This window comes from Besnoitia besnoiti, chromosome IX, assembly GCF_002563875.1.
Source record: "Besnoitia besnoiti strain Bb-Ger1 chromosome IX, whole genome shotgun sequence".
Lineage (NCBI taxonomy): Eukaryota > Apicomplexa > Conoidasida > Eucoccidiorida > Sarcocystidae > Besnoitia > Besnoitia besnoiti.
Genome location: NC_042364.1, coordinates 193,323 through 219,443, shown reverse-complemented (window position 1 = coordinate 219,443; position 26,121 = coordinate 193,323). Strand labels below are relative to the sequence as shown.

Below are 26,121 nucleotides of genomic sequence, written 5' to 3'. Positions count from 1 at the left end.
TAGATTCCTGGGCTGGATAGCGACCAAGAGACGGACGTAGAACGTGCGGCACACCGAAGAGAGAAGGGAGAGCGCCATGACTCGTCTTCTTCATCTATGTCTTTCTTTGCTGTGAACGGCGGAGCGGAGGGTCGGCGCGCGCAGGTGGGAGACAGGCGAGGAGAAATGGTGAGAGGAGGAGGAGAGAGAAGTAAGGTACCATCATCAGCTTACGAGCGAGAGGGAAGAGGACGGCGACGCAATCCTCAGAATTCTTCAGCTCACGAAGAGCGCGTATCGGGCGGCAGAGGCTCCGGTGCGCACCCTTTTTCCTCTCAAGGCGGCTCAAATGTATCTGTATCTTCACGAGAAGACTCACGCTATCTAGGGCGAGAGGAAGACGGGAGAAGGCCCTCGCTGTCTTCGCTGACTTCGATTCCTCCTCCTCATACGTCCAACCGGGGACGAGGAGGCGGAGGCCCAGGGCGAGGGCCCCACCGTTCACACCATCACTTCGCTGCTGCCTGTACACAGGTTCATCCTCCTGCGAGTCACGCCGAAAACCAACCAGGTTGTCTTCCTCCGCCGCTCATCGCCTCGTCGTTTCCGCCGTCCGCGAGCTTTGACCGCAGCACGAGCGCCGCCAGGAGCGAGGGTCAGCAGCCGTCTCAGGTCCACCCGACCAGCGCACAGGCGAGCCGTTTGCCGCCTCCGGGGACGAACGGAGTTCCGAACTCGTCCTTTACTCAACACGCGACGGGCCTGCCAGCCTCTTCGCACCCTCCACTCAACGGACCAGACGACCGCGCCGGCGACACACGCGCACCGCACGACGACGAAGCGAGAAGCGGCGGGGTCTCACTCCTCCTCACGGCTGCAGCCCAACCGCCCCTGCCAGGAGGCTCGTTCGGATTCCATCCCGGTCCGCTCCCGACGCCTCTGTATGGCCCCCCGCTGCCGTGTCCCCCACCTCCCGGCAGCGCGGGGTGTCCCCGACCACCGACCATGGGCGGCGGCGGCGAAGGCAGTCGCGGAGGACCCAACTCGGGGCGCGAGAGGCTAGCGGATAACTCTATGATCCCGCAGCACAGCAACCGGCCCCATCCCCCCCATCACGGCTTGAACGCTGGAGGACCGTTCGGTGGGCGGGGCGAAGCCGACGGAAACCGAGTCTTTGGCGGCTCTGCTGCAGCCATGGGACCCGGCGGAGGCATGCAAAGCCGAGGACTCGGCGGCGGGGCGGGCCCCGGAGGCCGCGGAGGAAACTTCGAAGATGGCCTGATGGGCGGCGGAGGCGGGCCTCCTTTGCGGGGGGGACCGCCTGAGGACCGGCGCATGGGCCGCCAAGAGGGGCTCTTCGCTTCCGAGAGGGGAGTCACAGAGGGGAATCACGCAGAGGGCGGCCCCATGCCTGCCTCCCAGGGGCGAAAAATGAGGGGCCCCCCGATGAACTCTCAAGGCGAGGGCGGGGGACGAGGCCCGCTTGGCACGGACTCTCCAGCGCCTCATAGTAATTTCGAACACCCCCGTGGAGGGGGGCCTCCATCTCTTCCAGGAGACGCGCAGCTCATGGGCCCTCCCCTACATCCTTCCTTCCACCTCCCCGGCAGCGGCAGAGGAGACGGCCCCGTGCGCGTCCTGGGAGGCGGCCCGAACGCGGCGCCGTTCATGCTTGGTCACCACCCTCACCCAGGAGGCATGCTTGTCATGCCTCCTGGCGCAGCAGCGGCGCCGCTGCAGGGACCGCCCCAGCAGCTCGGCGGACCTTCCGCAGGACTGCACGCAGGCGGAGCGCCGGGGGCAGCGCCGGGGGCAGGACCTCCGCCGCTGGGCCCGGGCCCTCCGACCGCGGCGGGAGGTGACCCCATGCTGGGGTGCGGGCCCAACGTGCCGATGCAGTCGCATATGATGATGCCGCAAGGAGGCCCGCCTCCGCCCGGGGGACCGATGCCGTCCCCGGGCCTCGGTGTCCATCCTGGGGGCCTAGGCATGGCAGGTCCCCAGCCGCCCGTTGTCGGCGTTCCGGGGCCCGTCGTGTGCGGAGTTGGACCTCTAGGAGGCCCTGCTGGAGCTGGCGGCGGGATGGGGCCGGGGCTGGGCATGCCGCACCAGCAGGGCCCCCCGCCCCCAGGGGCACCAGGGGTTGGCAACCAGGGCCTCCGCGGGCCGCCTGCAAACCCGCCAGGTCCTCTCCTCGGCGTAGGAATGGGTAGACCGCTTGTCGGCGTCGGGCCGCATGTCGTCGTTGGCGGACCGGGGACCATGCCGCCGTCATCCACGGGTGTAGTGAACCCGCCGCCCCCCAGACGAAGGAACGTGCTAGATATCCGAGACCCTCGAACGGGAAAGCTCGTCATTGGGGGCTCGCTGCTGGAAGGAGGCGGAGGTTTCCTGGGAGCAGACAAGAAGGACCCGAACGCAGAAGGCGGAGCCAACACAAAGCCGGAAGGCGACGCGTCGAAGCCGCAAACCGAAGAGGCACGTGAGAACGCGGCCAAGGTAGAAGGCGAGAGACGAGGTTGGCGGGTGCAAGCCAGGCAAGGAGAGGGCGACAAGCCAGCGGGGACCTGCTGTGCAGCGAAGGATACACCGGCCCTGAATACGTCCGGAGGAGAGGGGAGCGCCGGCGACGTGCCCGCTAGGAGTGCGGGCGATGCTGCTTCCTCTCAACCAGCCGCATCAAACAAGAAGGGAGGCGACGCTGCCCCGTCTTTGTCTCCTCGTATGGAGGGCGACTCGCGCCCCCACGGCGGAGAGAAGAGGGATGCAAAGGAGAAGAAGCACAGGGAAGAAGAGAAAGGAAAGACGTCTGCTGAGTCTGCAGAACAAGCAGGAGTAGTTCGGGGAGCAGAAAGGACAGCTTCGGTGGCAGCGCGTGCAGCCGCCGAGGCGGCTCACGACGCGGCGGCGGCGGGCCGTAGGCAAGGCAAAGAAGAGCGGCTCCACGCGGGTGCGGGCGGCGGAAGTGGGCATCCAGAAGAGGGAACCAAGGGCGGCCACGGCCGAAGCCCGTCTGGCGACAGCGGCAAAGACGATGGCTCCAAGACCGGGTTTTCAAACAAGAAAGACAGAAAGAAGAACCATACCGCTGGTGCGTCACCAGTGGGGTCGAGCGCTCAGGCGCCGCATTCTTCGCCCCCGACTAGCCGGGGCAGAGGCGCGGCGAGCAGCACACCGAAAGCGGGAGGAGACGGCGCTGGCGATCGCGCATCTGCGGTACCGGCATCGAACGCGGAAGACTTCTCCTCCTCGCCCAACGGCGTGCGGAAACAACCCGCGCCGGCGAGTGCACCGGGGCCTGCGGGGGTGACAGTCGGCTCGGTCGTTTTAGCTCCTGCGCCGAAACGCACTCTTGGCCACGAGAAGTCAGAGCAGTTCACTGCCTCTGCGTCAGTCCCGCCTGAGACGAGTGCGTCGGTCTGCAACGACGAGAGACAGGAGACCTCGGGGGGATCGTACGGCGGCGGCGAGACGCCTCGCGAGGGGCCTGGCGCATCCCACCATCCGAAAGGCCGTGGAGGCCGAAGAGGATCTTTCACCTTCTTCACTCTTCACGAAGACGAGAACTGCGGCGCGAACAGACACCCCGCCCAGACAAAGCGAGGCGTGAGTAATGTGCCTCCGCGCCCTCCAGGGGGCCTGCCGTCCTCGAGACATGGAAGCGGCGCACCGCACCCGCGAGGCCCGCAGGCGTCATTCGTGTCTGCAGAGAGCGATCTAGTTTCCGGTTCTTCGTCTTCGGCCCCGCCTTCGCAGGCAGTGACGCAGCCATCTGACGCGAGTGTGTCCGCCGGACAGGCGATGAGCTCCCACTTCGAGGGCATACCTGGGAACTCGCCGCTCCACTCAGGGAATGGAGGACTGTCGCCTGTCTTCGGCTCGCCTGCAGGCCGCTACGGTGGAGCGAAGGGACTAGGAGAAGAAAGAGGCGGAATGAAAAAGGGCAGCCCGTCGTCTTCAAGAGACGGAAGAGCAGGGAAGGAACCGACAGCGACGCTGCATGCGACCAACCCGCAAAAGGGACCAAATGGAAAGGCAGACAGAGGGTCAGCAACCCCAGGGTCTGCCCAGTACAGCCACGGCCGGACAGCAGCCAGTCCAGCTGGGAGCGCAGCTGACGGAGAGAGATGCAGGGGAGGCTCGTCTCCGACGGGACCTTTTCCGAAGGGCGGAAAGGGCTTCTCGGCGTCGCTCGTTCCTCCCGCGGCTACCGGACCATTAACCCACTCCCTGTCTCCTACGGCCAGCTCCGGAGAGAAGAACTGTCCTGCGTCTTCGCGAGATGCGAGTGACGAAGCTGGCAACTTCCGCCACAGTCGCGAGGCGCTGGCTGACAGAGGCGATAGAAACACTAACGTTCGGCAGGTCTCTCAAAAGAATGGAGGCGAGGGGCGACAGACACGCGGCTCCTATACAGAGAAGGGAGATCAACAGGTCAAAGGAGGCGGCGACAGAGGCAACAACAGAAGCGGAAATGCACGTGAGCGCGGAAACGAGAGAGGAGGCAATGCCGTTCTGCCGGGTACCGCCGGAACAGGCAGTCCTCAGAAAAACGCCACCGGCAGAGGATGGCGACCTGCGGGTAGAGGATATGGGAGAGATACATCTCCGTCGTCTTCGTCTTCGCTAGGAGAAGTCCACACGCCTCCGTCCAATGCGACTCCGACAAACAACAGCCCTCTTCCTCCTGCGCCGCCTGCGACAGCCCCTGGGCCTCGCGGGGTCTGGGGCCCTAACGGCAGGGCTGCTGGCGGTGCTCTGATGCGACCCCACGGACATGGCGGGCGAGGAGCGGGGGTGGGGACGCCTGCCGCTCAGCTTGCAAAAACAACTCAGCCGGAGAAGCCCGTTTATCCCGGTCCTCATGTTCCTGCATCTCCCTCGGGAAGCAACACCCAGGAGAGCAACCCGAAGACGCCAGCGGGCGTGGTAGGTGAAACCGGAGCCACTGGGAACGAAGGTGGGTTCACCGGCAACGAAGGACGAGACGAGGGGGGGGCTGCTGGAGGCAGTAACCCACGACCTCCCCCGCCGCCTCACGGGGCGTCCTCGAGAGGGTGTGTGCCGGGGGAAGCCGACGGTGAAGAGGGGGCTCTAACAAGAGGCAGTGGACGCGAAGAGGCTAGAGAAGGACCCGCTAGGGAGAGAGGCAAAGACAACTTGGGACCAGCTGGCGGATTAGGGAGAAATGCCTCGCGACAGAGGGGCAACACGCCCCCGCACCACCATTACAAGAATAACGGAGCTGGGTCACAGGGACCTGCGCATGCCGCTGGAGGTAGGGGCGGACAAGACGGTGGACGAGGCAGAGGCGACCGACAACTGCCTGGAGGCCCAGGGAAAATGGGTGGGAACAACAGTGCGAATGCAGGGGATAGAAACATGCCGTTTCCGTCTTCGCACGAAGGAAAGATGCCGGCACTTAGCTCACCGTCCCTCGGGGCGCGAGGAGGTCCCCCATCCCTGGTGCCTGGAGTGCCTGGGGTTCCGTGCCCTGGCGAGAGAGGAGAGGGCCTGCCGCCCGTTTGCAGTCCGCATCCGCCTTCTGGGCCCCTACCCCCTCATCTTGTTTCGAACTATGAAGGGCAGCCGGGTTTCTTGCCACGCCCGCATTTGCACCCGCAGTCGTCGAGTCCGGCGAGCGGGCGCGACGTGGTGGGAGGGAGTGCCTTTGGTGCAGGGCCGCCAGCAACTGCTGGTCAGACCGCTCCGCTTATCCCAACAGGCGAAGGCGGCTCGTCCCCACCTCCGTTTCCCTCAGCTTCGTCGTCTTTCACGCCATACAACACATGCGCTCCATCGGCGCACCATCCGCTTCCTCACCCTCCTCCGGCGGGAGTGGCGACGCCTAGTAGCTGCGGCCCACAGCAAGATCCCCAGAGCCCTCTTCCGTTTAACGCTTCGTTCCCGCCCGCTTATCCCCCAGCAGGCAGTGCGCCACCTCAGGCCCTCGGAGGCCCGCCTCTCGCGGAGGGTTCGCACCCAGGCATGCGCATGTACCCGCATCCCCACCAGGGCCGCTTCCCTCAGCAAACTGGGACTGAGGGCGGCGTAGAAGGATCTGATGCAGAGGTGACTGGAGGCGGCAACAACGAATTTGCCGCTGGGGACGGATGCTCTGGGGCTCAGAAAACAGGCTCCGCGCGGGGAGCTTGTGGAAATCCCGCAGAGGGCAGCGCTGGGGGGGGGGCGAATAGCAGCCAGGGCTTCGCGGGACGAGGCGGAGGAGACGCTGGCCAATACAGCTCGACTTTCAATCCTTCGGGATCGTCGAACTACCCTGGCACTGGCAGTGCGCCGGCAGGCAACAGCGGCGCGTCGAATATGGGACCGACCCCGTCGGGTGACCTCTCGGAAAGCGTAAGTAGCGTACCCGCGCCTTCAGCGTCGGCGCCTTACTACTTTTATCCGCCGGCAGCAGGCGGCAGCCTGCCGCTTGAGGGTAGTCCTCCTGGTGAGCCAGTGCCATTAGGCATGCCGCCGCCGCATGCACATCTTTCGGGAGGTCCCCAACTGCCATATATGGGGCCACAACCCAATCCACAGCCGATCAATTGCTCTGCCGTGAACGACAATGGCAATGGCGCAAACTACGCCGGTGCTGAGAGGGACTGCAACCAAGGCCCAACGGGAGAAATCAGGGGCGGAAGAGGAGATAGGAGTTTCCCTCGGAACCGAGGTCAACTTGGTCCGAACGTGGTTAAAAACGCCGAAACTGGAGCAGTTATGGTGGGCGGAGACGGTTCCGCTCATCCGCTGTGCCATTCGCATCCTCAGAATGAATACCCCGTGGCTCGAAGTGGGGCAAGGATGCCGTTCGGCTACCCTTCCGCTGGAACGAGCAACAGTAATAACGGCGGGGCCGAGACGGTCGCAGGCGGCGGGGATTCACAGAGCGGAGCGGGTATGTATGGGCAGACGGCTGCCATGGGTGTTCAGCACAGTGCGGGTCCTCCTTCGGATTTTGCGCTCTCCTCGGCGAACACGGGTAACGTCAATCTCCCCCCGAACCACGCAGCACTTCACCCTCATTTCCCTTACCCGCCCTCATCGGCGCCTCCCTTCCCACCGCGTGCTATGACCGGAGGGGCTGGCGGCGTGCCTCTCCAAGGGGCCGCGCCGGTGTTAGCCCCCGGTCCCCATAATGCTGTGGGGCAGTCCTCTCTAGCCTCGCCCGTGTCCATGGCAGCCCAGGGCTTTGGTCTAGGAGGCGCAGCCCCTCCCGGGGGCGCTCTCCAGCCGCAAGCACCTGTAGGACTCTCTCCCCACCTTGGCGGCGAGGTTCCTCACGGGGCCTACCCCGGCCGCTCTGGCCCTGCCCCAGGGCAGGGGCCGCCGCCCCCACAGCAAGGTGGACGTGGAGGCCTTGCGGCTCACCAGCGGAAATTCCAGGGTACTCAAGGCGGCGCGCAGCAGGCGGCTTTTTCTCCAGCAGGCGATAGACGACGCGGAAGCAGGCGGATAGAAAATCAACCTCTGAAGCGCAGAGAGGGAGACAATTCGTTTTCTCGGCCTAGCAGCAGCAACGAAAGAGCGGGGGCCGCTGCCGCGGGTGGCGGACCGTCTCACGGTGGCTTCATGGGTAGGAATCAGGGAGGACAGGGGCTCCCGCCGCCGTCTTCGGTCTTCACACCGTCGCCAGCTCCCCCCTTGTGCGGCGGAGGCCCGATGGAGACAGGACCGGTGGGAGGAGACATGTATGGGCAGCAGGGGATGAACGCCGTGGGAGGCCCCAATTCCTTTCTGCAGGGAGGGCTTCCAGGGTGCCCACAAACTCCTCTTTACTCATCTGCCTCGCCCTTTATTCCCATTTCGTTTGGAGGGCCTCTGTCTGCCCCAGGTCTCCCTGGCACTCCCGGTGGCAGCATGATGCTTTTGGCTGGAGCCTCGCCAGCGATGGGCGGAGCGGGCGCTGGGAGCGCATCGCCTACCGGCGTCGGAGCGGGGCCTGGAGCCCAGATGGCACCGCACCGGGGTTTGATCCCCGGAGCAGACCCGATGTACCACTCCGTGGGAGGCGGACCTCAGCACGGCGTAGGAGGACCAGCAGTTGCACAGAACCCCCTCGTGCCCCAGATGCCATGCGAGTCGCTCGATTCCTCCGCAGTGAGCCACGCCGGAAGCCCCCAAAGACGCTTGAGAAAGAAAGTCGCAAACGTGTCTCTAGCCGACGCGCGAAAGAGACGTGGGTCGATAAGCTCGTGGACAGAAAGCTCGAGAGTGGAGTCGGAGGCGGACCCCACGGAGGCCCTTCTCCCGGCGACTGCAGCGGCGCCTATGGCCCCAGGGGGGGTGTCGCTTCCGCACTTTGGTGGGAATAACGCAATGCTGAAGGCTCCACTCCTGGGTTCTGCGTGCCCTCCGGGCGCGCCAGTTGTGCCGGACGAATGCGCCTCTGGCCAGGCCGTCGCGCCCCCGCCGGGGGACTCCTGCCCCTTGACTCCGCAGCCAATGGACACGGCCCCTCCGCTGTTGTCGACCCCCGGAGAGGCGCCGAAGGAAATGCGGCGAGAAGACGACAGAACTGCCAGACCGTGCGACAGGCGCGAAAGCCCGCGTGCGGCATCAAGAGACCAGGGCAGCAGCTTGCTGGGCAGCCCCGACAGTGCCGTTCCTACTGCAGCGCCTTATTCTGTTGAGACGCCATCCGCAGAGGAAAAACTTGAGGATTCAAGAAAGAAGGACGAGCCAACAGAAAAGCGAGAAGAAGATGCAGGGTCGGCAGTGGGTGAACGTGATGCAGAGGTTGCAGAATCCGCAGACAGGGCGGGGGGCGTCCCTGCAGTCCCCTCGCCGCGCGCGGGGGAGTCGCCGGTCGAGGGCACACCGACGGGACTCGAGGAGACCGAACAGAGCGAAGCACTTAGCGTAGCTAAGCCAAACGGAAGCGGCGGGGTCTCATTCCCGTCTCCTCGCCTGCCTGCATCGCCTTCGTGCAGCTACGGGGAGCAAACGCTGAAAGCATCGGAGAATGTCCCACGCGCACCTGATGAAGACCGCCGAGAAAGTGCGGAGGAGCAGTGCAAGGGAGAACTCAGCGAAGAGCCAGAGGAAGGAGAGAAAATCGGCGAACAGCCGGCAGAAGAGAGAATCGGGAATGCGTGTCTCGAGCCTCTTCAACCGCAGCCGCCGACCGAAGGACACGGTGGGGCGCCACTAGGAGAGCAAAGTGACTCCAAAGGATCAGAGGAAGACCGAACCACGGACGTGCTTCGCGTACCAGAAGAGCCAACCTCTCCCACCCGGGTGTCTCTGCCGGAGGTGGAGGAGTCGAAGGCGGAGGAGGAGGAAAAGAAAGCGCTGGAGCTGCCGTTGGTGCCCGCTGAAGAGGGAGCCGCGGCTCAGCACCCGTCGCAGGTTGCGAACACTAGCGAGGACGGTGAGAGCCCGCTCTCGTCACAGCAGGAGCCGAAAGAGATGGGCGAGTCACCCGACGCCGCGTCCCAGCCACCGTCTCCGCCTACGGAAGACACGCCTACTGCACGCCCCCCCTTCTTTGAGCGCGCCCGTGGTTCCTCTGCAGGCCTTGTAGGCGCGCCTCCCGCTGTGTTTTCGCCTTCTATGGCTCAGCGTGAGTCTTCGTCGTCCCGTGGCCCCCGGTCTGGCACTGAAGTGTCTCCTTCCCTCGCGCAGCCGCCAAAATCATCGTCGCCGTCCACAGCGTCGCTCGCCCCGCGTATCTACGACAAGAGACTTCTGGTCGGATTCTTCCTGTCGCTCCATGGATCGTTTTCGCCTCCGGAAGTCCTCGGCCGCATCCGGTGTGTAGATCCCAGCGAGGCTCAAGGCGGGGGCTCCAAGCGCGCGGCTGCGTCCTCGTCCAAGGACTGGCCTTTCTCGAAGAACCACAAACAAGGCGGTGGCGCGGGTGGAGCGGGCAAGTCGAAAATGGGCGGCGGCGGCAACGCAGGCGCCGGAGAGCGGGTCCCAAACGCCGTGGGCGGCGGCAACGCGCATCTGTTGGCGTCCTCTGGGAACGCTTCGCTGTTTGGGAAGGGAGGTCAGCAAGCAGGCAAGGGCGCTCTCGCGGGTCGAGGCGGCGCGCGTGGTGCAGCTGGCGGAGACTGGCCTCAGGCAGGTGGCGGCGACAATTTCGACAGAGGCCCCGGCGCAGGCGTCTTGGAGAGATCCGGGAGCATCAGCAGCCAAAGCGGCGGCTGGAGAGACGCTTCTGGAGCCAGCAAATGGAGGGAGGTAAGGCAACAGGGGAGGGATAACGGGTTCTGGCTGAGTGTGCGAAGACTGACGGCATTTTGAGTTTCACGTCTTTGCGATGTGTGAAGGCTCTTTGGCTGCAGGAGGTGCGGGTCACGTTTCGAGGGAGGCATGCGCATGTGTCTGCCTTGGTTTCCCGGTGTGCATTCGTCCCTCCTTCTCAGGAAAATGCAGCGCTGTCGCGTCAAAACTCGCTGCAGAGTGGCAGCATTTTCGGCGCAGGCGGAGGAGCGTTTGGCGGCGGAGGCAACCGCAGCGGGCACAACCACGGCGGAGCCATGGGCGCCGATTCGTTCTCTCGGCTTGGAGGCTTCTTCTCTAGCTCGCGTCCCCCTCCCAGCGGCGGCAACATGCAGCACGGATCTTCACCGGTAATGGGCCCCACGAGGAAGCAAAGTCAACGAACAAGGCGGGCTCTGCGGTCTCCGTTCCCTTCCAGATTTTAGGCAAACACATTGACGTGACCATTTGTGGCCTCCTCTGCTTCTTTGCGCTGCACTTTTCCGCATCCTCGTGTGTGCTTGCTGTGCTGCTTCGAATGGCGGGACTGCGCACTCTCTGAATCGCCGGCTTAGAGACTGCAGCACAGAGTGGTCGCTTTGGATCATCCCGCGCGTGAGCAAAGGCATACTCATGAAGGCCGTGGCGGCGCTGAGGCGTGCGTGGCATATGCGCTGGTGGAGAGCGGCGCTCATACGAAGTTTCCGTCGCGGTGCGGGAGGGTGATTTTCGCTGTGTGCTTTTGCAGCGCTTCCTTTTTAAAGAGAGCGCTAAGTAAACGGTATTGCCAGAGGAAGCTAGAGGGAGAAATGCATGGCGCCGATGCGTGCATTAATGTCTCCTCGCAGGCTGGTCTCTCGAGGGGCCCGGAGTTCCTGTTGAAGAAGCAGACGCTCGATCGCCCGCAGCGAGTGCGTCGCGCGATTAACAGTCTTCTCAACAAGATTTCCATCGACAAATTCGCCGTGGTGACTGAGAAGATTGCGATAGAGGGAGAGTCGCTGGAAAACGCAGAAGAACTCCAGATGCTGGCAGACTTGGTGTACGCGAAGGCCGTCACCGAGCCCGAGTACAGCGAGATGTATGCCGATTTGTGCCAAGTGCTCAAGTGGCGAAGTCTGGAGTTTGAGAAGGCCGATGAGGAGAAAAACCTCAACTTCAACAGGGCCTTCGTGAACCGCTGCCAGGAGGAATTCGAAGCGTAAGTGCCGAATACGTAGAGGAAGTAAAGGAAGGGTGGAGAGGCGGCTCCGGAAGCGCGTTCACCAGAAGAGATCTGTCCGAGCCATGCAGCAGTGCGAGATCGTTTGAGTTACTGGGAGAGCGGCTGCTCACTGAGTCACATGTCGTTCAAGTTGCGCGGGTCAGAGGGCTGTTTGGTAACTGCACCAAAAACATGTCGGGCACCGCGTAGCTGCGAAGAGATTTGGAGGGTTTTGAGGCTCCATAAGCTCATGCCACCACCGCGTATTGTGCAGCAAGCGCTCAGTACCAGAAGCCATGTGATCTCTATAGTATAACGGGACACTAGACCGAACCTGCGATAAATACATCTTGGATGATTGTATGTTGGCGGCTCTCCTGTGTTGTGTTTCGCTTAGGCTTCAAGGCAAATCGGCGTTGGAGGTCACGGAGGAGGAGCGCGCGCAGTGCCACTCTGAGGACGATGTGCAGAAGCTGTTGAAGAAGAAAAAAAACCGAGTTCTTGGAAGTGGGTTGCAAAAAGAGACCGCATGCGTTGCCTGTGGACATGCGTCGACCAGAATTTTCGGCCAGCAGTCGCTTCGGCGGAGGTGGCGTCTGCCAACGTTGTGACGGCCTGGCCTGCGCGTGCAGTCTCTGTGTTGGGGCGCTTGGTGAATAGACCTTGAAGCAAAAACCAACGTGGAATTCAGTTTCCTTACAGCTACTAGAGCGTTGCGCCCGCTTGCGGGATGCATTCAACTCTTGGAAGGACGGGGTGACACTCGAATTTTTTGCTTGTGCACGTTGCGAGTCTCAGAGGATATCATCTGCCTCTGAACTTCGCTCGTCCTATGTATGTGGATCCAAGGCTTTTTGCGGGGATCCAGGTGGATCGTGCAAGGATGCTGAAATTCATGCTCTAGTGCCTCGTGGACGGCTTCTGGCTTGTTCTGCATGCACTTCATAGAATGGGCCCGTGCCTTCTGTCTCGCATGTGTTTCCAGACATGCGCTTCATTGGAGAGCTCTACCTGCGGAAGTGCATCGCACCGAGCGTGCTCAAGGCGGTCGTCACCTCTCTCGTTTTTGGAGACTCGGGAGACCCCAACGTCTATCCTGATGAGCACTTCATTGAGTGCTTGACTGAGCTACTCACCACAATCGGTACGCAGAGAAGCACTTTTTCCCATTGTAGACACACTCGGGTCGCGTCCTACGCGGGAAAAGGGGCCGGTTTTCAGTTCAGGGTGTCTGCGTCCCCGGTGGCGGTGACCAGCTTTCTGTATCGGCGGCGATATCCGTGTTAAGCACTTGGCGGTATCGGCCTGTGTGCGTTCTGTTGCCCTAGGATTCACCTTGGAGAAGCAGCCGCACACCCAGCAGATGCTTCTGGAATTCATGGGCAAGCTACAGGATCTCCAACAGAAGGCGAACTACAGCAAGAGGATCGTGTACAAAATCCAGGATCTCCTTGATTTGAAATCTCGGAGCTGGACCAAGAAGGTGTTCAAAGAGAAAGCCAAATCTGTCGCGCAGATTCGAGAGGACGTAAGCGAACGCTGTCCATGCGCTGTGAGGTGCGAGTTGTGCCGCCGTGCGTGTCTGCCAGTGACGCTCGTCGGCGTGAGTTTGGTGGCGTGTGCATTTCTCTAAGCCACGAACCTTGATCCTATTCAGTACGTGTTTCAAAGCATCTTCCTTTTCTTTGTTTCATTTGCTTGCCGCACCTAAAGAGGTGGATGCGTGTTTGTCGCGGCAAGCGTGGCCGAGGCGAGGCTTTCCAGTTGGCATCGTGCCGAAGGCAATTTCGTGTGCGCATCTCCAGCATCGCACTCGGCGGGTGTGTGCCGATGCAACCAATATTGCTTTCCTGTTCAGGCGATCCGTGATGAGCTGATGGGTGGTAGTATTCACGCAGTCCAGCAGGGAACCTTTACGGTTGTTGGCATGCGCCACCAGCAGCATTACGGGTTCTACCTCCACGAGCAAAGGACGATTTTCGAAAAGAAGAAGGCTGCAAAGAAGGCGGCCGAGGCGTCCGCGTCGTCGTCGTCCTCGTCGAGCTCGTCTGCAGCGCCGGCGAGCGCGACAGGGTCGTCTCATTCGCTCACGTCAGCAGCTTCCGACCCTGCGGTTCTGTACGGGTCGACGCCATCCAGCAGCGACACCCTTATGGCCACGCCTCTCGCAGGGAAGCCGGGGCCCCCGTCGCCCTACAACCTCAGGTCGCAGGGTCTCGCGGGCTCTTCCTCCTCGTTCGGAGCCGCGTCAGCGGCGCCGCCGCTCATGAGCACCCAGGCAGGCCCCAGCGGTTCGGGCGCGTTGGGCCCAAACCCGGGCGGGCCTTTCGTGGGGGCCGGAGCCTGCTTGCCTTCCCCTCATAACAAAGGCGGGAATGGCGGCACAAACGCTCCCCCGCTTCTGGGCGGAGCTCCGTCTGCGTTCCACCCGCGGTTTGGGCCCGGTGGTGGGCCAGGTGCCCCAGGAAAGGGTATCGTCGGCCCGAGAGGGACACCGGCGGGCAGCGGACCGGGCCTAATGAACACTCCCGGCAGCGGACCTGAGCCGGCAGAGCCCACAACGCCGCCGGAGCCGTGCGAGCCCCCTGAGTTGAAGAAGGACGTCGAGATGCTCTGCTTCGAGTTCGTTAGAGAGGGCAAACCGTTCGCGTAAGCGACAGAGGGAAAGGACGTGGGAATTGACAGATAGCGTAGGAACTCGCGGCTACTCGCAGTCTTCGGTTCAGGCAGACCTGAATCGCACGGATGTTTGTCGTGGACGGCGAGCAGATGAGCGGAAGAGAAGGCAGAATACGCATGTCGCCGAACGGTTGTTGCTTTGGCTTCTCAACAGGCGTTGGCGGGCCCCAAACATGACATCTTCCTCCCCGGCCCGTGCCACAGCCTGTGCGCTCGAGACGCTTCACTGTATTTCCATTCTTTTTGCCGCTTGATCGTGTGGCTGCGATGTGCGTTTCAGGGACTTCTGGCAGGAGTGGAAGGCACTGAAGATGCCGAGCTCGGCAGGGCGGGAGCAGTTCCACGCTTTGTGCGCGAAAGCGGCTGACGACTCCCACCCTGAGCGATCCGCGCGCTACGCCGATCTGCTGGGTCACATCCTCTGCGAGCAGGTTCGAATGTCGGCGTCGCTTCGGCAGTTCATCGACGTGTAAGTTCAACACGAGGGAGCGGACACAGACGCTCCTCCGCGCCGTCCCGAAGCGAGCGCGATACACACAGAGCCCGCGGTATCAGTGTGCGCCTGCGTAGATCCCGGGGTTTTCTCCCCTCGCCGCCGCAGTCACGACGCCACCTGTTTGGCGAAGTTTTGCACGGATGGTTGTGCGTTGTGCCTCGCTGTGTCGCGCCGCGCGGTTCTTCCCAGTTCTCGTTTTTTGTTCCGATACCGCGCACTATTTCTGCGTGTGTGGATAAAACCGGGCCTGCGGGGCAGGTGGGGGGGGGGACGGGCCGGTGGGATGTCTCGCGGACCGGTTGCGGCTTTCACTCGTCGTGGGCTGCGGATACTTCAGTGCAACAATATTCGTAGTCACGCCGTTTGCAGCGACCGCCGTTCGCGAGGGTGTTTCCTTTTTTTAGGGCACGCTCCGCGTTTTTTTCTGGCCGCGTGTCCTCTTCATGTTCCCTTGTTTCGTTCCTCTGTCTTCTGCTACAGGATCAACGTGAACTTCTTGCCGCAGTTGGAAGATCTCGCATTGGATAACCCTCGTGCGCTGTCGCTTTTCGCTGGAATTCTTGCAACGACAATCACCAGCCCGAATTTCACAAAACGCCAGGAGGGCTGCATGCCTTTCCTGGAGATCCCGGCAGCCGAGGATGTTGCGTGGGATGTAAGTCAGGGCGACCAGTGCTCAATATATATTGCATCTCTCTGTCTTCTTCGTCGTCCTTCGCTTTTGTTTCCCCTCCCCTTTCTATTCACTGAAGTCGAGATACATCGGTGTAACGAGGGGACTCTATGCACCGATTTGATTTGCATCAAATCAAACGTTTTTTACTTTACACGTTACGGCAGGGTGCTAACCATATGAATCTGTCATGATTTAGCGTTGTGGAAAGGCAGATGTCTGGTGTAAGCTCGCTGGAATGGAGGAGACTGAAGAAGCGCATTGTTTAACTGCAAGGGGTGGCGGCAGAGCTGCTTGGAGTGGATCCCGCAGCAGTGCCAACTTATTGCTTTTTTTTCTATTTACAGTTCCTTCGCGCGGTCTACGATGAGGTGAAGAAACTCGTGAGTGGTGAGAACGAGATGAAGCTGGCGTTCGTGAAGAGTCTGGCGGAGAATTCCATGCGAAGAAAGTTTCCCCAACAGCCAGACATGGTAGTCGAGAAATTGGCGTCTCTTGAGTAGAAGGTCTGAGTATATCTTTGCTCGGCCGCGCTGGCGAAAACAGGTAGAAAGAGAAGTTCTCTTTTATAGCGAGAGAACGCGGAGCGAATAGGAAAGCGAAGATGTGGAGGGAAGAAGGAAGGAGAAGGGAAAGAATTCTTCCGTGTAGACGCCGTTTTTTCGTGCACATCGCATGATGTGTATGGTGGCTCATCGGAGACACAGAGACGAACGGAGAGAAAACTGTCTGCTGCAGTACATGTGTCTACTGGTGCATTATCCGTTGAGGGCTGCCTCTCCCCCGTTCATGGAAAAAGGTCTCGATACAGAACCGCAGCCTCCTTTTTTGCTGTACCGTACGTGGCCGCGCATTCTTGCGTGGCGGTGATTGAGAGGGACGAAAGGCGGATGGAGGAGCGGGTTCCATTCCTGAAGGGTTCGGTGATTCACTCCGTGCGTCTTTTCAATGCGTGAAAACTTTCCATTGAATGCGAAAGGTTCGGCGTAGAATTTTGAGCGTACTTTCGTGCCTACCGAGGGATAGCGAGTCAGGTACATTCGGAGGACAGTGCGTACTTCTACGCAGCGTGCGATACAGATAAGCGACTGAGTTCGCGGTGTCGGCGGCCCTGCCCGTTACCGCTCGCAGACCGCCGTAGTGTTCGCGTCATCTCGGGAGTCGCTGTAGTATTGCGCCGGTAATGCAGGGGTTTCGTGGGCACAAACCCGTGGGGGAGAAAGGTCATAAACATAGCATGATGGGGTAATCTAGCGGGGATGTGCTTGCTGCGTATTTTGCTAGAGCGATGAAAGAAGACGACTGCAAGCACGTACGCGGTTTCTGTATAGACTCTCGAAGGTGTATGCCTCTGTTTGTGAGAACAAAACATACGAGCAACGAGACGTTTTTCAGGCGAAACTGTGTACTGCACACGTGTGTCGCGGTGATGCGGCGTACGCAAGGTTTGCGGCTGTAATCGTAGCATAGGCTCCAAGCTTTCGAGGCGACTGTCAAGCGGCATGCTCAGCCGACCGGGGCCCTGTCAAAGAGAGCGCGAGATTTTAGCACAGTGTTTTCGAAAGTATGAAAAAAGTGGACAGATAGCTAGTCGAAGTCGCAGCAGTGTCGTTGCTCGCTGAGTTCTGCTGTGTGGAATAGTCCTTCCTCTGGCTGTCTGCGGAAGGCAGGCACACAAGCATGCGGCAAGCATGCGCTAGGAAATCCAAGGATGGCACTTGCCTACGAGAAATATATGCCTTTTTCCATCCCCCCCTAACCCGAAGACGTCCGTTGCCGCCGGTCATACACGGCTCAACGCTGAGACTAGCGAGGGGCAAAGAGAACTATCTGCGTCGCGTCTAAGCGGCCGTGCCCGATGAGCTCTGAAGGTGGGTAAGGGATCTACGCTTGCTCTGTACACCAGCATGTCTAACTTTTCCCCCTTCGTGGACAGAGACGAGGAAACACGGGATGGATACAGAACATCCTTGCCAGATATTAGAACGCTGGCGCGCAGTGTCTTCCGCTCTCCCCCCAGGGCTGCTGGCCTGCGAGGGCGACCGAGCAGAAAACATCTCACACGGCAATCCGCCTGCGGCTATGTACCCTTTAGAAATGTGCGAGGCGTGCTACGCTGTTGTTCCCTCCACGACGAGCAGGTCAATCGATCGGGTGCATATGCGTCTCACGCCCCCACAGCCATGCGCTTGTGGGAGGACAGAAACGTTCACACGGGACACGCACATGCATCCTAACTACTTGTTTTGCGCTGGGAAGAGCCGGGAGCAAACGGCATGCGAGTAGCTTCACCTGGAGCCACGTAATACTGAGCCCGTGCAATCCCAGCTAGCTAGTGACACGCTCACCCACATGCATTTCGAGCTTAAGGACATTAACTTTTGGCCAGACAGCCTGACATTGGCTGCCCTCCAGTGTGCGTGGTATTCGGCGCCGCGCAGTCTGTTCCCACGCACCTCCAATCCTGCTCGATTCCCCTCCTTTTTGTCCGTGGCGGCGAAGCCTCGGTACGCTCCCGCCGCAAAGACGAGTCCGGAGGCTAATTCCGCACACAGTGTGAAGTTCCTGCCTGCTCACGCTCGCCGAATGAGAAGGTTGTATTATCCAACTGCAGAATAGGGGCTACACCCTGCGCTGCACCACTTCACACCTTCATTTGACACGGTCGGACTGCAACGGCGCCTCTGATGTCGTCACTCATGAATTTTTCAAGCCCCAAAGATCCGCGATGATGCTTTCTACATTTTTCGGCTTTTCCTGCTTCCGTGGACTCGATCACTAAAGTTTTTTTCACATGTGTGCAACTATGTAAACCACAGCACACGCCTCGTTTTGTCCTCCTTTTTTGACTTCACTCGTATTTGGCAAGGTTGAGATCCGATCAACCTCTGTCAGAGCGAAAGGTATCGCGTCTGTGCTCGGGAGCCGCGCGGGCCTTCTTCCAGGCTGTCACAGAGAGGAGTAGGTGGAAATGGAAAACAGGTGAAACAACAAGCGTTCCGCAGGGACGAGGGAAGCACGAATGCTGGATCTAGGTTTTTGCTGTGTCTTTACACAGGACGCATGCGCACACTAGACAAAGAACGTGTGCCCCGGCCGCGTCACTGCACATGCGAAACTGGTGTGCGAGGAGACGGGTTCTACTTGACATATTTTTATGCTGCGGTGAGTGGTGAGTACTTTTGATTTCTGTGGCGCTTGGCTAGAGTGCTCACGGCGCCCCATTTGAACTTTGGCGTAGGCCACAGGGCTAGCACATCGGCGCACTGGCGGGCGAAGTTGAAAGCCCCGAGCAGCGGCGTTTCCATTGTGGCTCCTGCAGAACCGTTGTTCCCTTCATCCAGGGGAGTGATCCGTTTATGTTTCTGTGACTGTGCTTGCAGCTCCTTTGTGATTTCCCTCTGTACTTCCGCGTGTTTTTTTGTCGGCGGGCAGTCCGTCGTTTGCCGCTCCAGGTCCGACCCCGCGCGCTTCATTGGCAGCCGTCATGCGCGTGCCGCTCAACATAGCGTAGGGCATTATTGTTCCTCCTGCCAGGTTTGACGTCTCCCGGCGGCTGGTGTCACCATTTGTCCGCCGTGGTTCCCTCTCGGTTTTTTGTGGGCGTGCGTCTCCGCGATGCCGTTTCCACCGTCTTCCGCTGCGAGCGACCGCCACGGTCCGCCTCCTCCTCTGCTTCCCTCGCCCTCTCTGGTGTCGAGTTGTCTAACTGCGAGTTCGCCATCCGACTCCGTCTGCTTCTGTCTCTCGCCGCACGGTTCCTCGCTGTCGGAGAGCCTCTTGCAGGCTTCGTCGCCACACTCCGGCCTGCCTGTGTTTCCCAGTGCGGGCTACGCGCAGCCGTTGCTTCCTCAGTTCGGCCTCGTCACGCACTCGGGACCGTCGGTCCTCGCAGACGACTCGTCCTCGCCTTCCTACGTCGGCGCCGCGCCCTCCGTACCGGCGGCGACTTCCTGCCCAGCGGCGTCCGTGCTTTCCAGCCCTGTCTCAGATGCGTCTTCGCGCGCGCCTGCCTCGGCTCCAGGCAGCTCATCCCGCTCTCGACTCTCCGCGGGGTCGCCACCCTTTTCGGCGGCGCGGCCGGTGACAAAACTCGACGCGAGCAGGGCGAGCTCCTGCGCCTCCGCCCCGCGTTCGCCTCCCGCCTCCTCGCGCCCTCCTCTCGCGTCAGGGAGCTCCGCGGGCGTCCCTGGCCTTCCTGCGGCGTCGCTCTTCCTCCTATACACCCGCCCCGAAGAGCTTCGTCAGCTCTTGCTCGACCCTGCGCGGTCTCTGCCGCAGTCGCAACCCGCGCCAGCGCCTCGCGGGTCGCAGGCGACGGGAGCCAAGGACCAGGACGCCGCCCCCGGCGCGCGGGCGCCAGAGGCCTGCCCAGCCACGGAGGCCTTGGGGTCCGACGTGAGCGGGAAAGGCGCTGAAGGATGCGGCAGGCGTGAAGGCTGCGCCGCAGAGGAAGGGACCGCTTCGGCTCTGGAATCGACATACTGCCGCTCCTCGGTAACAGAGGCGCCGAGCAGCGGGCCTGCCGCAGAGGAGACGCCGGCGCCTTGTTCTGACGGGGCTCCTGACGCAAAAGCAGCGGGCAGCCCCTCGCACGCTGCGCCTTCCGACTGCCGAAGTTCGGACTGTACCGCGTCGACGTCTGCTGCGTCTCCGCCCTCAGCGGGCGCGCCGCCTCCCCCCAGCGAGCCCAGCACGGCGCCCGCGTGTGGGACGGCGCCGAACACAGACGCATGCGCACCCTTCTGCGCGGCAGGCCGGGGGGACGCTCGCGGCCCCCCGTCTGACTCGCAGCCGCCCGCCGCGGTTCCGCCGTCGCCTGCGAGCACAGAAGAGCTGCAGTGCAGCTGCGTGATTCTTCTCTCGAGGTGGACGCGCTACAGCGACGTGGTCAACGAGTTCGGCCCCCAGGCGAGTGTCTCCTCGGTGCGTCCGCTGTCTGCAGCCGGCTCGTCGCCTCCGGGGACTTCGCGGACTGCGCGGCGCCCGAAGGATGCCAAGCGGGCTTCGCCAGTCCATCGGAAGGCCGTCTACGGCGAGGCGCGTGTGTGTGAGGGCGCGGCGCGAGCGACCAGCCAGTCGGCGCAGGCGACGCCGCATCACCTGGGGCTGTTGATGCAGCACGTTGATCAACTGTGTCCCGCAGAGTTTCTCCTCCTCGCGCGCCGCGTCAAACAGCGTCTCCCGTCTGCTATCCGGGCGGTGTTGGACGAGGGCGAAGGACCGGGCGGCGACTCAGTCCACTGCGCATCAGATGAGGGCTTTGCAATCGATATTGCGGATAAGGCAGCGGCACACGAGCTCCTGGATGACCGGCACTGCTCACTCCTGTTCGGCGGGCGCTCCGCCGCTGGAGACAACGGGGCTGAGAAAAGAGAATCCGGCCTGGTGGCAGACAAGGACGAACTGCGAGACGGAGGACCTTCTTCGCTGGCGGGAGATGAGGGAGGAAGGTCTCCGTCATCCGACTTTTCAGCTCCGCGCTCGTTCCCTTCTGATTTAGAACAAAGCAGTCCCTCTCCCCTGTCTCCCCCCGCATGCGCCGACGGCGGCTGGCAACCCACGCCGCTGGTGACGGGCACGTCTCAGGTGTCAGAAGACCGGCAAGAAGGAGATGAACGAGCCGGCGAAGAAGAAGGCGAGGGGGGCCATCAGCGGGGCCCTCAGAGCCGACTTCTGTTCAGCCTCGCCGAGACGCACGGATTCCCGCTCCCTCAGTCTCCCTCGAACGAGCCTGCGCCCGAAGACTCGCTCCCAGGGGCCATGCAAGAGCTGGAGCAGCAGCTTGTTGACCTGCAACTCCGGACAGAAATTTCTGCGGCACCTGCGGCTGTGCCTGGCGGTAGCGGGGATCGGCTGCAGCGTCCCTCGCGGGGTTTGAACCCGCACGCCGCTGAATTTCGAAGCCGCCGAACGGCATACTTCTCCGCCGGCTTCTCTCCCGAGCATGCGGCCCCTTCGTTCGCCGGCTCTTGTGCGCTGCTTCCGAACTCGTCCCCAGGTTTCCTCCCCCGCCCGGTCCCCCCCACGTTTCCCGCCACTCCGATTCAGTTTCCGCGGCTGCCTAGCGCCCAAACTCGATACGCCAGTGTGCCTACGTCATCGGGCGCCGCGCAGGCGGCGGCTCCAGCGGAGAGAGGGTCGTCGCTTCCTGGGGGGAGTTCTTCGGCCTCTCAAGCGCAATCTGGAGGCATCGCTGCGTACCGCAGAGACCTCGAACGTCCCGGCGGAGGCCAGAAAGCAGCGCTTTTGAGTCGGCTGGCGCCGGAAGCTCCAATCATTGGAAATGGTCAAACTCAGTTCCTTCCTTCGCCGCCGCAGTACGGGGCAGGATGGACGGCGGATCAGCCAGACGGGTTTGTTCCAGGGGGATTTCACACGGAAAAAGGCCGCGTCAGAGAGGGCGATCAGAGACAGAGAGACGAGGACTCGGCGGAGGCTGATGAAGCGGAACTGATGAAGGCTCTTGGGCTCCCCACGCAGTTCATATCTTCACGATACACGGCGCGTCATCGTCGGGCGCATGACAAAAGGGATTTCGACGTCTCCTGCGCCGCAGCCGAATACGCCGGCTTTTCGTCCTACGACGCCACCTATGCCTGCTTCACAGGGGCGGCGTGGCCTCCGGGGGCACCTGCAGGGATGGACGCGCAGTTTTACAGCGGCGCTCACTGCGGTGGGGCTCCAGGGGCCTTGCAAGCGTGCCAGTGGCCTTGTGTGGAGGCTCACAACGGCGCGGAGGACGTGGTGAGGACGCGGACGTGCGGTTGCGGAGTCATGAGCGACGTATGGAGGCCCGCCGAGCAGGTCAGCGAGGGCGACCAAGCCAGGCAAGCGAATGGGAGCCTCGAGGGGCCCAGAAGCCAGTCGCTCCCTCACGAGAGCGCGGAGTGTTCGCTCGTCTCCACTTACGACCATGTGGGAAACCGAACTGACTCGTCGTACTACAGGTTGAGGTATAGCCTCTTTCACAGGTACGACGACGGGACGCTGCTGGATGAAAACGCGTGGTTCGAGACGACTCAGGAGTGCATCGCCGCCTACCTTGCTTCGCGGCTCCGGGATGTCGCCCTGCACGCCCGCCAACAGAGCGCCCAGACCCGCGACCACCCCGCCTCACGCAGGAACCAGCAACCCGCTGTGGATGAGACTTCGCGTCGTCAGGCGCGAGGCACAAGTGCGTTGTCGGGCGAACAAGTTGCAGCCCTCGAAGAGGCAGCGAAGCCCTTCTGCCTGCCGCACAGCCCGCGTGACGGCTCCGACGCAGGAGAAAAACGATCCGAAAATCAAACCTGCGAGCCCGCGAGTGGACACCGAGCCGCGACGACGCTGGGTGCGACACCAGTCCGGGATGCCTCTGGCGCTGTGGTTTGCTCTGCGGGATCGTCTTTGGAAACTTCCTCTGTAGGAGCAGGACACAGGACTCCTGGAAAGACACAGGGGGAGGGCGTTCTGGGAAAAGGCAGCCAGGGCACAGAATGCCCTTACCGGAAAGCGCCGGCGGGTTCAGCGTTGTCGTCTCCTCGTCCCCTGGTCGCGATGGACGGCTGCTGCGGAGCAGGCGGAAACGTCATTCAGTTTGCGCAGTTCTTCGACGCGTGCATCGGCGTAGACTGCGACCTTCTGAAAGTGGCCATCTGCAAACACAACGCGTCCGTTTATGGGGTCAGGGACAGGGTGTATGTGCATCACAACACGCTTGCCGGGTGGCTGAGGGCACGGCGGGAGGCTCGGCGCGCAGGTCAGCTAGCGGATGTATCATCTCGGGGGCCGAAACAGCCACCTGACGGCAAACCTGATGGGGCTGCGAGCGCGAGGGGCCTGAAGGAGGCCGAAGACGACGACTCAAGCCTCTGTTTCTGTTGTAGAGAATTCTCTCGTGTGTGGTGCCGCTTCTGCTCTGCGCAACGCGAAGCAAGGCACTCTGGCAGCGGGGGGCCGCCCGTCACCGCAGAGGAGGGAGAGGAAAGCCACTGCTTGCCTCCGGAGCGTTCCGGCGTAGTCCAGGCTGTACAGCGGGGCCTCCAGGGACTGGCAGCGGCTCGTCCTCTGACTCATGGAAGTTCACTCGTCGCGGATATTTCGTGGTGCTTCATGTCCCCTCCATGGAGCGGGCCGAATTACTCAGGGCGGCGGACCTTCCACTCCCAGCTCTTCTCTCTCGCGGGCGGTCAGGACGGAGGCGGAGGCGTAGGCTCCGCTCACATTCCCTCCCTTGTGAAGGCAGCTTCGCGGTGAGTGAAATAAAACACACACAGCGTCCGCTCAACGCAGTGGGAAACCGGGGAGTGTGTTCCGCAACAGCGCCAAAAGTACTTTCGACGAGAGTGCAGGGTGTTCCTCCGGTGCGCGCAATTCCCCCGTTGACGGTCAAACGTTGACGGTAAAACCGCACCAATTTGTATCATCTATCACTTTTGCGGAGGGCATTGCACCGCTCGAAGTTGGCGATGCCCCTTGGCGCGGCGGCGAGTCCCCGGTCAGCGCAAGAGAGCGAGGGTTTGTCATTTGGATGTTTCATAGAGTCCTACATTAGAATCTATTTACGCATTCCTTCCGATTTAGTTTAGATACTATTGTCGTATCACGTGTAAAGAGTAGGTAAAACCGCTTGGTGTTCCCGCTGACTTTCTCGGTTTGGCGTGACTACTGGCTGCTCACACGTCCACGTGTCTTTCAGGATCGCTCCCAATGTCTGCTTGTTCCTGCCGCGCTCGACGAACGTCCACGAACTGGCTGCGCTCGCGGCCGCCCTGGGCTTTCCCCTCCTCGAAATTGAGGTTCTGTACTCCCACTTCGTCGACCGCCAAGCCAGCCAGCAGCAGGCGCCCACTCTCTTTCCGAAGGTACGCGCGCTGCGGAGCCTTCTTGCGGTTCCACGGGAGCCGCGACAGAGGTGTCCCTGTGCGAGCTGTGAAGGCTGGTGTGTGCGCGACCGTGGATGCTGCGTCGTGGAGCCCGAGGGGCGTGCTGCCCCCCAGTGGGACAGCCTCGGGTGCGCTGCTCATTTTGCGTCGCGCGTCTGCATGCTCGAGGACTGCGTTGCATTGCACATGGCAACCCGTGAAGCCTCTCTGGAGGGCGAGCGATTTCCGTTTGACAAGCGAAGCAGTGTCAACCCGTCTGTGCGGCAGTCGTAGCCTTCATGCAGCTACGCGCGGCGGGCTGGCGCTCGCTGGGAGCTGCGACCACCGACGGTGCCGAGGTCCGTGCGTATCTTTTCTATGTACCTCTGTATGTGTATGTACGTGTGTATGTAAGTATGTCAGTAAGTATGTATGTCCACGTCTTGTGCGTTGCTTTTGTGTCAGGTTGTGATTGCATACTTGGTGCGAGATGTCGCGTCGTGGATTTCCACTCGCGGCCTTCCAGGAGAGATACCCGCGGCGTCGTGCGTCTCGCCGCACAAGAGCGAGGAGAGCCCGACGCGGCAGAGCCGAAATGCGAGAACGGCGAGGCACTGCGGTGGACGCAGCCCAGCGAGCAGCCGCGACTGCACCAAGGCGACGTGCCGAACGCCTTTCGCAGGTCCGACCAGGATTGTGTTCCAGTCGCGCAGACAGCCGGAAGCGTCGGTTCCCGCGTATGCGTGGATCCCTCTCGAGCCTCCCTCCGTGCTGCTTTCGCAGGCGAAAGAAGAGGCGAGCCCAGGCCTCAGCGTGCACCGCGCAGATTGCAGGCACGGGCCGCACAGCACCACCCGCAACGAGGGTGGGAACTCGAAAAAAGAAAAGGCTTCTCGCACCCCGAACTCGAAAGGCAACTCGCAGTCGACTGGGGCCGCGCAAGGGTCTCCTCGGCACGCCTCTGGAGCCGAGGAGCCTGTGTTCGGATTCTGGCTGGCTACAGTGGGAGCTATACACGCGCTTCTCGCGCGGAGGCCCCTCGAGAGCGATGTGCAAGAGAAAAATGCAAGAGAGTCCCCTAGCAACGCCGCGGAACATGTCTACAATCAGGAGACAAGCCGCGCAGGAGACGAAAATGACGCCGGCGATACAGAAAGCGGGACAGACAAGCTCGCCACAGCAGGTGCACCACACGGACAGACGCGAACAGGAAAGAAGCCCTGTGCCCAGCAACTTGCATCCGAAGACAAAAGGGACCGACACGACGAGGTTGTCACCGCGCAGCCCAGCCGGGAGGTGGCACGCGACTTCGTCTCGGATGCTGGAGAGGGGGTCGCTGAGAAGCCATACGATGCGGGCGGCGGGGAAGGCCAGACTGCGGACGAGAGGCGCGAGAGCGTAGATGCCTTGACAGCAATGGCGTCCCGCCTACAGGATGGAACACTGGGGCTTGACGAGCTCCTCGCTGCGGCAGCAAAAGTTGAAGAGGGCCCCCAGATAGGGACCGGCAATGAACAAAAGTGGAATCAGCTTCTTCGCCTTCTCGCGGTATGAGCCCTCAAAAAGATGAGTCTGTCGTCTCAGGTTAGCCAATGGCACATCCAGCGCGTTTATCGCTTCAGTGCCATCGTTCGCTGATGTCCTACACGTGGGGATGCTCGAGACAAAAATGGCGCTCGCCATTTTCTCGCTGTCTCCCTGCGGCGCGCACGGTGATGGCGTGAGTGTTGCATACTCCCGACAGAATCCACGCAACCGATGACTTGCATTTTCGAGTTGACTTCTCAGCTGCAGCTGTGTCACATGCTATACTAGTTACCCGCCGGATTGCCATGCTTGGCGGCCGACGTGACCCATGCCACGAGCCGCGCCGACTGGCGTCTAAATTGAGCAGCAGAAAATCCAATGGCTCATCCACATCCTACCACGTCTGTGGCTCGTCTGCAAAGGAACGTGACGCCCTGAACACACCGCTAAGAACACTTCTACCACGGCGTTTCCTACAGCGAGCGCCACCCGTGTTGGGCGC

The 26,121-nt window shown here is 61.7% G+C and overlaps 2 protein-coding genes across 2 annotated transcripts; both read left to right on the top strand.

Moving 5' to 3' along the window:
• Positions 1-96: 96 nt before the first annotated feature.
• BESB_011960 (MIF4G domain-containing protein) lies at positions 97-15,749 on the top strand (the record flags this gene model as incomplete). Its single annotated transcript, XM_029359926.1, has 10 exons — positions 97-10,173; positions 10,359-10,565; positions 11,043-11,395; positions 11,796-11,905; positions 12,384-12,542; positions 12,727-12,926; positions 13,257-14,047; positions 14,358-14,546; positions 15,054-15,228; positions 15,594-15,749. The coding sequence occupies 10 exons, from the start codon at positions 97-99 to the stop codon at positions 15,747-15,749; spliced, it is 12,417 nt and encodes a 4,138-aa protein (XP_029216593.1).
• Positions 15,750-18,864: 3,115 nt separating this feature from the next.
• On the top strand, positions 18,865-25,646 carry BESB_011950 (uncharacterized protein; the record flags this gene model as incomplete). Its single annotated transcript, XM_029359925.1, has 3 exons — positions 18,865-23,480; positions 23,927-24,092; positions 24,558-25,646. The coding sequence occupies 3 exons, from the start codon at positions 18,865-18,867 to the stop codon at positions 25,644-25,646; spliced, it is 5,871 nt and encodes a 1,956-aa protein (XP_029216592.1).
• Positions 25,647-26,121: the final 475 nt, after the last annotated feature.